The 12,056-nt window shown below is 36.4% G+C and overlaps 1 protein-coding gene across 1 annotated transcript in view; it reads left to right on the forward strand.

The window, feature by feature from the left end:
• Positions 1-1,174: 1,174 nt before the first annotated feature.
• The window catches only part of lig3 (ligase III, DNA, ATP-dependent), a 34,951-nt gene continuing 24,069 nt past the window's right edge, over positions 1,175-12,056 (forward strand). The window contains exons 1-5 of the mRNA XM_023274666.3: positions 1,175-1,284; positions 3,450-4,030; positions 6,864-6,992; positions 10,521-10,739; positions 10,822-10,973. Coding sequence (XP_023130434.2) covers positions 3,478-4,030; positions 6,864-6,992; positions 10,521-10,739; positions 10,822-10,973 — 1,053 coding nt within the window. The 5' untranslated portion in view covers positions 1,175-1,284; positions 3,450-3,477. The remainder of the gene's footprint in view (positions 1,285-3,449; positions 4,031-6,863; positions 6,993-10,520; positions 10,740-10,821; positions 10,974-12,056) is intronic.

Consider the following 12,056-nt stretch of genomic DNA (forward strand, 5'->3'; position numbering starts at 1 on the left):
AGAATAGAAATGCATCATTAATCCCTGAGGGGAAATTGGGTATTGTTATTTTTATTATTGGTATTATTATTGTTAAGTATTGTTGTTATTCTTATTGTTGTTGTTGTTCTTGTTGTTATTATTATCATTATCATTATCATTATTATTATAACTACTACTACCTCTACTACTACCACTAATACTACTGTTTCTATTAGTACTGCCATTGTTGCTATTCCTACGACCAGTATTGCTACTACTAATAGCACTTCTGAATACTGTGTTTTATTATTGCTTTATTCTACTATACTACTACTTGCACTTTATAATACTCTTTTTTATTGTAAGTACCACTAATGTTGCAACAGTTTTTTTTCACTTTTTTTGTAAATACCGATATTTTAGGCACTTCATGACTATTTCTTCGACCAGCACAATCTGCATGTTAATTGCACGCTCTTTTGTACTTCGTTTCCTACTTCTATTACTACAACTACTTCTATTACTACTACTACTATTGCTATTGTCGCTACTGCTACCCTTTTTTCTACCATTACTGCTATGACCACCATTACTATTACCACAACTACTTTATCCTTGTCATTCTTGTTCTAATTACTATTATTATTATTATTATTATTATTATTATTATTATTATTATTATTGAATTATTAGTATTAAATTAGTATGTTGTTAGTTGACATGGATGTGTTTTGTTTTGAGGTTTTCTTTTTGTTTTGGCTTTTTTTTGCATGCATATGACTTAAAAATCCTTCAAATTTCCATTGTATTACTAGCTATTCTAAATAGTTTAAATGCTCCTGTTCAGCAGGTGGCGGTAGGTCAGTAATGCTCCATGTTTAAAGGTCTATCAGCCAACGAGCACCGTGAAGGCACCACCGCCTGCAAGCCATGCTTTTAGCCAAGTTGGCTTTTAGCTAGTTGCGTCAAGTTAGCTAGCGTTAACTTGGAAGCCACCGGAGAATGTTTATGCTTTGAAATAAAGCAAAATATATCTCCAGTCGAAATAAGTAAGGTACGTCATGTTATCTACAATCGGAGGCAATATGCATACGCTTTATAAATAAGGATTATTCAAGAGTTCTAGGTACTCTAAATATTAATTTAATTCAACAAATACAAATTTCTCCTTAATATGGCTTTTATTTTGTCGAACCAAACCGGAAGTCTGCTCTGTCTTTATATGATAACTGAATTTACCTTGACGCTGGTGAGCTGTTAGCTAACAACAATGAAGCGTAGCAGTTTAAACCGTACTACCAGAATTTACTCAACCTCTAAAAGGTACAGTGAACAAGTATGTGTGGGAATATTAGCGAAAAGTCCAGTTATTTGTGCTCGTTGATGTGCAAACTGTTAGCTAGCTACGTTAGCTGTATTTAAGTGTGTGAATCAGAGTTAGTACGGCTAATGCTAACATCCAACTAATGTTTGTTAGCCTAACATTTGCCTTCGTGTCATCAAACTTATCTTTGATGATTTGAAATCTGTGCATTTATGTAATTAAACAGCTACGCAGTCTTTAAACATACAGAGTTAACGACAAAATCGAAACTACCGTTGTGTGTCCAAAGATACGTTTAACTAAAGTTCAACAACCTTTTGTTAGCATTATTGTTTTACAAAAAGTATAGTGCATGTTATGTAGTTCAGTACGTTAGCTGGCTTAGTTAGCTATATGACAAAACTGTCTAAAGGCATTCTGGTGAACTGTAGTTAAATTAGCAGGTATTTCACTAAAATAAAGGATCATCTCTTTTGTCAGCATGTGATCCTCCATTTGGCAGGATGATGCCTTCAAACATAGATCAAAATTGGAAAATTCAAGAGACATGCACTATTCATGTTATGTGCATATCTGTCTATGTAATCTTTATTTTTTGTACTTTTTTGACCATTTTATCCTCATTATTTAGTCAAGGGGTTCTCAGTACATTTCTGATATTGTTGATAACACAACTGCTGTAAATGATGAAACGTGTCTCTAATCAAAATAGATTGGACTAAAAACAGTAAAAATCTTTCATCAGTTGCTTGTGGGACTTGATGTCTTACTTTGTCTTATCATTCAGACTATCTGCAGGTTTTGAAATGTCTGAAAGAACATTGATTTTACTTTTCTCAAAGGCTTTAAGGTATTAAATGTGTAAATTAAATGTCTTAAGTTCCTAAACCATGCCTCTTTACTGATAAGGGCAAAGATATTGGCTCATTTTGTGATGTTTATATATGTCAAAAGTGCATTCATTGAAATAATATCATTAAAATTATTTTTTATATGCTATTGAGAAGTACTGCAAACTATTAATTACTCTTGACCATATTGTCCCTGCTGGTTTCCTACCATACTTTGAAGTGCTTACATTATGCTTTTTGGGTCTTCCCTTTCCTCTTGTGTGTTATCACAACAGCAGATTTACACAGCCCAAAGTCCATGTCAGAGGGCGTTGTTCTCTCCCACATAAAATGCTGCTCCTAACCTGCCTGAAATGCCTTGGTTGAAGTACAAGCCTTTCTTTCTACATCACCATATGCATATTGTCTGCCTAGTGACTAGTTTGGCCGTCAAAGAATGAACAGCTTCCTCACGGTCTCCTATTGTTTCCTCATGAGGGCTACTTCTGCCAGAGCTAGACCTTTATGCCTGCACTCCAATATGCCTGTATTCCAATAGTTGTAGAAAAACAATAAATTATGTCCCACAACATAGTATTTTAAATTAGGCCTCGGCAGTGAAGATAGCAATGTACACCAACAACAGACACTTCATCAGTATTAATAAGACAATAGTTTGATGGAGTGTTTCATAGCTTCACTTAAATGCATTAGACGCAAACCACAATTAAGGCAGTTGGAAGCTTCAACCGATGTATGATCAAGAAAGTCAAAGCTTAAGGTGCAATGCAGAAATAGATCTTGGGTTATGATATGTAATCAGAGTTGCATCACTTTCATCGGGTCAGATGATAAATAAGAGTAGACTGGGCTTTTTCAGAAAGGGTGTCTAGAGAGCCATGACAGAAGTGCTGCAGCAATATGAAGTATGAGAAAAGTAATGTGTTTTTTTTTTTTTTTTTTTTTTTTAAAACAATAAAACATGTACACATATTAAAGTAGAACCCCAAACTGATATAAGGATGCGCATAAAACGGGTATTAAAGTGCCTTCTGGTGTTAACAATGCATTAAAAGTCTTCATTTAAGCTTTGTGAACCTTGCAGAAACCCTGTTAGTGTGCACTGGAAAGCAGTGCTACTAGACTGAAGCTACACAAAGCTGAAATGTTGCACACAATTAGTTGTCATGACTGCAATGATTAGAGAAATGAGGTCAAACTGAATCAGTGAATCTTTCTTTAAGCTGTTTTCAGTAATGTTTGATATATCAAGGCAACATTTATATTGACCAAAAGTTTGTGTCTTTAATCTTTATGTGTCTGTGCTTTTTCAGGTTCTAACTTGCCCACCGTGACAACCTTATGCAGAAAACTGTTTTTCTACTAGTTCACAAGACTGTCAGTGAAGGTCTCCAACCTCTTACAACACTTGTCAGGTGTCAGCAGCTTTTGAAGGTGTGTAGAGCCTTTTCTGTTTCTTCATGCTCTACACATCTACTGTCACTTGTTCATTCGCTAAATTTTTCTGGGAAAACCCGTGATTTTTCCTTGGTATCCCATAAACACAGTCTCCTCCGAAGCTCTCCTCCCTGGATTTCCCTGCACTGGTGTTTCTGTACACAGCCAGATATGGCAGAACAGAGGTTCCTCGTGGAATATGCCAAGCGTGGTACTGCAGGATGTAAGAAATGCAAGGACAAAATCCAGAAAGGCATAGTGCGCATAGGCAAGATTGTGCCAAACCCTTTCAGTGAGTCTGCAGGGGAGATGAAAGAGTGGTACCATGTGAAGTGCATATTTGAGAAGCTGGAAAGGGCAAGAGCCACCACAAAGAAGATCGAGGACATCACAGATCTGGAGGGCTGGGAGGAGCTGCAGGATGAAGACAAGGAGCTCATCAATAAACACGTCTCAGGTACAGAAACACACTCAAATATTAATATATTTAAAATACTATCTAATAAAATTGTTGCTCTTGTCTTCTTTTGTCTGCACATATTTTATTGTGGATTCTATATGGTTCTAACACACTGGGAACCTTTAACCCTTCTATTGAGCAAACAAAAAGGAAGATTTTACCCATTTATGGGATCAATACTCTATCATATATTTAGAAAGACAGCAGTCAAAGAAACTGACCAGAGACTGCAGTGTGGTTTTGATTAATTCACTACTGCTAGTGGAAGAAGTTAATAAGTGATAGATACAAAATAAAAAGAACTCAGAGGGACCATACAAACTATAGTATGTCTGAAACGAGTACTTCTGCTATTAATATTAATGTTTCATCCTTAATATTGAATGAGGTTACCATTAGTAATGTTTTTTATGTTCACTTTACTGCATCCACTGTCTGCTTATCTGTTCAACCAGTGCAAGAAATTAGATGGCCTAATCTACTACGAGAGCATATGCAGTATTCACTGGATTTTTTCACATTAGATGAACGTTGATGAGCTTAATTTATATTTTTTTACCTTTTGAATTATTTATTTTAAAACACCTTTAAAACCTATTGATGCATAAGTAAAAGTTTGGTTTCCTGGAGAAAAAGAAGTTCTTTTAAATATTGTTTTAAAAATCTGGTTAAAAAGAAAATCAATGAACAACAAAACAGCAAAAAAAATGACTGTGTAACATCATGTATAGATGTTTATGTAGGCATGTAAAAATATAGAGTACACTCTAAGTATATGTAGGTGTATGTATGTTACAATTAAGTGCGTCTGAGATGTATTCAATTTTCATTTTTGTTCTTGTGTAAAGGACCATGTGTAGGACTGAGTAGCATCTAGTAATGACATTGAACCAACTGAATACCCGTCCCTTTCTAAGCATGTAGGACAGGGGTGTCAAACTCATTTTAGTTCTGGGGTCACATTCAGTCCAGTTTGATCTCAAGTGAGCCAGACCAGTAAAATCACAGAATAATAACCTATAAATAACTCCACATTTCTCCTTTGTTTTCGTGCATCAAAGCACGTTCTGAAAATGTTCACATTTAAGGAATTATCTTTTTACAAAACATTATGAACAAAATGAAATTTCTTAAGAAAAATAACTTAAATTTCAGCAACATTATGCCTCAGTTTATCATTTACACATTACAACTTTCAGTTCACAGTGTCTACAAAGACACAAAACATTTAGTCATCTGAAACTGAGCGATACAGTATTTGACTTTACGATCAAAATGACAAAAGTCAGAAAAAAAAGACAAAAAACAATGAAAACAAGACAAAATCTTACAAAAATGAGACACAAAATGCCAAAAAATGAGACAGACACAAAACAAAGCAAAAAAGAGACAAAAAAGACAAAAAATGACAAAAATGATTAAAAACAAAGAATAAATCAAAACACAGAATGACAAAAATATTATAAAGAACACCAGCAAGACAAAAAATAAACACAAAATGACAACAAGAGAAAAAAAAACGACAAAAAATGAGACAAAAGTCAGACATAAAAAGACCACAAACAAGGCAAAATATTACAAAAATGAGAGACAAAACGACAAAAGAACAATGAGCAATATAGTATTTTGCTTTATGATCAAAACAACTTGTCATGGTCTACAATTTATTTTAAATTTGTAGTTTTACAATCTGCAGTTAGTATCTTCTCTGTAATTTTTACACTTTGTCCTGCAGGCCGGATTGGACCCTCTGTAGGGCTGGTTTTGGCCCGCGGGCCGCATGTTTGACACCCCTAATGTAGGAGAACCTACAGTGGCTGCCAGTAGTAGTGCAATATTTTCTGGGTGCAATATATTAAAAGTAAAAGATGATATAATTATGGGAAATGCTATTAAAATTGAAGAATAGAATTAAGACGTGTATGAACTACATAATAATGAAGGTTCTGGTAATCACTGATGTTTTGATGACATTGTGTGTGTGTCTGTGGAAGACACACACACAGCTGGAAGATCGTAAAATAAAACATGTATTTTTGGTGTACAGACAGAAATGATATATGGAGTACTCAAAACATAACAGTGTAAACTCATGGCAGTATAACTTTTTAAAGAGGTATATAAGAAACGCAACAATACATAATGGTATAATATGCATAAAACCTGTCACAAGATAAGGATAAGTATACAGGAGGAGACTAGAACATGTCTGGGCATGTTCTCTGGAAAACATGACCTAATGATAGCCTAATGCTCATTTCCTCTGTAAAGTGTGACCTAATGGTGAAATACGATAACCTGACATCATGATCTGACCAATAGATTTAGAAAAAATGACCAACTCTCACAGTATAAAAGATGATGCACAGCTCAGTATCTTGAATATAAGTCACCGCTAAGAAATGCTCCTGGGATTTGTTGACAAATAAGTCCTGCTGCCATTGAATGCTGACTTCTGTTGATTTTTTTGGAGATCTTTAACCTTTGAATACGGTCAAGTCTTAGACTTTAGCCCATGATTTGGGACTTAGTTTCTTCATCACCCCCCTCTGAATCAGTGCTTGGTTTGTCCATTCTGGGCTACTGTAGAAACCTGGTGGGCTCTTACTAATTTTATGTAAACACAATGATTTGTACAGGCGATTTACACCAAAGAAAACTTAACTGTAAATGCTGTATTTCATTTCTGCCTGTAAGAACGCCTAAATCTTACACACTGGTCCTTTTAAGCCGTTTTTTCACTTGCATTTTGAACACTTAATAGTTAACATCCCAGATTAAGGGGTTTTCTTGTTGATTCTGGTTCCTTATTTGTTGCTTTATCTTCTAGACCTGATGGCCAAAGTTAATGCGAGTCCAAAGAAGAAGGTCCAGGCCAAGATGAACACCTCTGGTCAGCTGATGGCTCCTCCTGCCGACCCGTCCGTCAACGCTCCACGCAAGTTTTCAGGCTTCACCGGTAAGACGGGACATCCAGGGTCAAATGACTTCTGATTTATATAAAACCATTATTAATCTAGGAAATGATACAGAAAGCTGCTCAAACAAAAGCAATCAATGCAGTTAACGCAATATAAGAGCAGGTGATTTAAATGCAATGAATCAGGGGAGCACGCTTAATTGCACATTTCACATTTTAACTCTGTCAAACTGCAGACAGATTGATTCAAAGTCTACATCCAACCATCAGTTCAGATCGTTACTTCGCCACAGCAAAGCATTTTTTCCCATCGAGCAGCATAGAAACATAAATAACTAAAACAAATACATTAAAAATACATTAAGGCAGTTGAAGATATTAGAAGTGCTGATGTTAGACTGAGCACTGAACTCAAAGCTTGACTGATAGAAAACAGCGAGAATAAGAGCTGCTTGATGAACCGAGGTGCAATGTTTGGTGAAGTCAAATTAACATTGCACATAACATGAATAGAATCTGTTGCACCTGTTAATCCACATCTGTGACTGTAGGGGAGGATAATATGAATGTAAAAAATGATCTGACAGAGGTGTTGCTGCTCACCTTTTGATTTTACTTAATCCCTTTTACATGCTACCCAGTAGATTCCTGTTTCACATCTTCAAGTCACCACTTAAACAAGTCAACACACAATCTGGACTGCAGCAGCAAACAACCAAAACTACTTTTGAAGTTTCAGCGACAGTGTAAGGTTGACATAAACTGACATTTGAAGCTTGAACAGCAGGAGTGCAAACACTGTTAATCCTTCAGCCTCTCCTGAAGGTGTGCCTCTGCAAGTAGGCTATTGTATGCGAATACGTCATTGTATTGCTGTGATATTGATTTCCGTTACCCACTGAGCACATACTTTTTTAAATTGCTAAGTCATAGAGTATCTGACGTATGTAATAATTATAATGTGAAATTTTGCTAAAATTATAAAAATTTTGCAAAATGACTTAAAAACTTGAGAGTAAAGAGAGAAAACTTCTATTGCAAAGAGTAAAACCTGTTGATGGCAGACTGAGTAAACCTCCATGGATCTCCAAAAGGACTAAAACTTGTATAAAATTACTCAAATATTGCCTAAAACAACTTAAAATTTTGCCAAAATTTCAAAAATTGGATAATATTACTGAAAGCCGTTTGCTAAAATGACAGGAATTGTTCAAAATGACTCAAAACTTGGGGTACATTCAGAAGACAAACATGGACTGGAATAAGAATTTAATAGGTTTTTATTATATCTGTAATTTCCAGATCGTCAAACTCAGCCTTTAACCCTTTGATGCACAACATGGGTCAAAAGTGACCCAAATTCAATGGATAAAGGGTATCTCTTGATCCACATTTTGCATTAAAGGGTTAAATGTTGAATCAATTTATCACAGCAGCTCAAACTACTGTTAAGATGTTAAAACACCATCTGAAATCAGTGGAGAACCTCTTTAAGGTTAAATTCTTGCTCACAGTGAATAATGTGTTACACAGGTGCTTGATAACTCTTCATGTTCACGCAGCTTCAGCTCAAGTTTCTAAAAGTAAGCTATCTGCAGCACAGTAAACACCTCTACGACAGAGTAATGTGCTACCACAAGTTCCTTAAACTTTAACGAGTTATTTTAACGAGATAAAACCACAACACAACGGTTCAGCTAACGACAGATTAATGAAACAAGTGGGATATCGGTCTGAAATGTGGGAATGATGATGAACTCAGAGCTCGATGGACAGCATTTACAAAAACATTACAAATTTCATTAGAAACATCCCTTTTATCCAAAAATTTTACAAGTTTGTCCATCCTGCTGTAAACTTTCTGAAGCCTTTTCTGAAGCCTTTTTTTTTTTTTTACCTAAAAAAGTTTAAAAATCCCAGAACTGTGCAATCTTCTTTCAATCGTGCAAAACATTTCCTTTTAAAAGAAAGTGTACTCATTCCAATTACATGGCCTCGAAAGAGTCCTTTATTGTTATTTTGGGCACTACCTCCACGAGTTGGGTGTTGGTGATTTGTGCACCAGCTTTCTTCCTTGGATGTTGTAGCCATTTCTCAGGCTCCCTCTCTGGAATCGAACCCTGATAGGTACAGAAAGTACCATCGAAAGTTGAAAGGGACATTTGAATGGGTGGTTGCTGCCACGAGGTTCTGATATTACCAGATTCCCTACAGTCTGCCCTATATACTTAAAAACATGTCTGTACTGCCAGAAATTTAGAGTGCAATACATGTTTGCAATACAGAATCTTAGTTTTCCATGGCTAATATAAGAAATCTTCAACTATTATCACATTAAATGATGAACGATCTGGATGTCCTAGAGCAGAGGTGTCAAACTCATTTTAGTTCAGGGGCCACATTCAGCCCAATTTGATCTCAAATGGACCAGTAAAACCACAGCATAATAACCTATAATTAACGACAACTCCAAAATTTTCCTTTGCTTTAGTGTAAAAATATACATTCAGAAAATGTATATTGAATTATCTTTTTTACAAAACATCATGAACAACTTGAAATTTCTTAAGAAAAATAAGTGCAATTTTAAAAACATTATGCTTCAGTTTATCATTTACACATTACAACTTCCAGATCACAAAGTATCTATAAAGGAACAAAACATTTAGTCACAGGTATCTGGAACTGAATGATATAGTATTTTACTTTATGACCAAAACAACAAAAAAACAGACCAAAAAACAACAAAAACAAGACAAAATATTACAAAAGCGAGACACAGAGCGACAAAAAATGAAAAAGCAACACAAGCGAGACGAAAAAAGCGAATAAAGCGGAACACAGAATGACAAAACAAGACAAAAAACACAAGCAAGACAAAAAAGAAATACAAAGGGACAAAAACGAGAAACAAAAACAAGACAAACGACAAAAGTCAGATAAAAAAACAAAACAAGACAAAATATTACAAAAACAAGGCACAAAACGACAAAAGAACAATGAGCAATGTAATTTTTTACTTTATGATCAAAACAACTTGTCAAGGTCAAGAAATTATTATAAATTTACAAATTTACAGTTTGCAGTTAATGTCACCACTGTAATTTTTATACTTTACAAAGTCATCCCACTGGCCGGATTGGACCCTCTGGCGGGTGGTTTATGGCCCATGGGCCGCATGTTTGACACCCCTGTCCTAGAGTTCTGATAAAACAGCAACAATACGGGACATATCGTTATCCCTAATCATGATGATACAAGTTTCAAAATAAAGAGAAATTACCCTTAAAATACTTACGGGTTCACTGGGTTAAATTTCAATATGCAGGGAAAACTCAGAGTACAGCATTCAATCTGAGCAGCTTGGCTGGAACAGGATGTCTCTTGCACCAAATGAATGATATGACAGATTTTGGAAACAACCGTTCCAAACTGTAATTCTGAAGAAGTTTTAGAGAAGTTGTGCTCAAGTACAAAGGCTGAAACTTCTCTGAAACCAGACTAACCCCTTGAAACAGATCAGTAAACTATGGCCTCATGTGCTGTTCCACTTGACTCTCCTGTCAGCTGCGAAGGCTGGTAGCTCCAGCAGCCCCGGACCGTCCTCCTCCTCCTCGGCCAAAAGCAGCCAAGGCAGCGCTCTGTCCACTCGGCTCTGTGACCCTCAGCACAAAGACTGCCTCTTCAGAGAGTTTCGCAAACTCTGCGCTATGGTGGCTGAAAACAGCAGCTACAACGTGAAGACACAGGTTATTGAGAAGTTCCTGAAGAAGGGTTCGGTTGGAGGTCGGTGTGTCTTTTATTAATCATTATTTGTTTATATCAGCAAGTTTCAGAACATCATCGTCAGCTTCAACTTCTTTCTTAGATAAGTTCCAGGGGGATCTTTACTTGACTGTGAAGCTGCTCCTGCCGGGCGTCGTAAAAAGCGTCTACAACCTCAATGACAAGCAGATTGTGAAACTCTTCAGCCGCATATTCAGATGTAACCAGGACGACATGGTGCGCGATCTGGAGCAGGTCAGACATCTTTTTATTGTTTTTTTTTTTTTTTAAAGGTATTTTTGGCCTTTTGTTGGCTTTATTAGATGGTTAGTAGAGAGGCAGACAGGAAAGTAGGGGGAAGAATGAGGAGAGGCCTGCAGCAAAGGGCCGTCGGGTGGAATCGAACCCAGACCACTGCGTTGGGGACTATAGCCCCTGTTTAAGTCTGTCATCTTTTTATTGTAACACATGACATCTTGTGCTTTGTGAATATTCTAAAGTAGATCACGTGAGGTGTCATTCAAAACGTTCACTGGCTGCACCTATAAACAGGAAAAACTGTACTTGATTTTAAATTTACCTGCCTTCCCCATCTAAGTTCTAATCTTGTGCAGTGACACACTGCTCCAAGTGGTCTTCCAACACTTAAAAGGATCCCTGGAAGTCTAGTTGTGGTCAAGCAGCTTCTTCGATTGAATTTCGAATAAATAATAATAGTTACCAAACTCTGTTCGATCTGCAGAGTCCCTCTCAGTCTTTAAGAAAAGATTAAAAACTCAGCTCTTCACTGAACATCTGTGCACTTGACAGACTGCAAATAATTTGAAAATTTCCTATTACATCTCGCACTGCCTGTAGGCACCATGGTCTTCTTAACACACATGGACTTGTTTTATGGCACTTATCCAGGTTGTTTTCTCCTGACTAGATCCTTGCTTGTGTTGTTTCTACTCTCAGATGTACGTCACTTGGGATAAAAGCATCTCCATCTAAGTTCTAATCTTGTGCAGTGACACACTGCTCCTAGTGCTCCTGCAACACTTGTAAGGATCTCTGAAAGTCTAGTTATGGTCAAGCAGCGTCTGCAACTGAATCTCAAATAAAAACAGCATCCCTTCAATTTTAATATAATTTTTGAGCAGGGTAAGCTCTCACAGGGAGTCAAATCGGGCGGATTAGAAATGAGGATTGTGTTGTTATAGCAAAAAACAACATAATCCACTTCATTCAATAAATGTACAGTTATCCAAAGCAGTCTCACTGAAAATGTCTGTCTCAAAGCCAATCATAGTCTCTTGACATTGTATCTTGGGGATGGCAGAGGACCAAAATGTCAAA

This window comes from Amphiprion ocellaris, chromosome 14 (genome assembly GCF_022539595.1).
Source record: "Amphiprion ocellaris isolate individual 3 ecotype Okinawa chromosome 14, ASM2253959v1, whole genome shotgun sequence".
In the NCBI taxonomy this organism is placed as follows: domain Eukaryota; kingdom Metazoa; phylum Chordata; class Actinopteri; family Pomacentridae; genus Amphiprion; species Amphiprion ocellaris.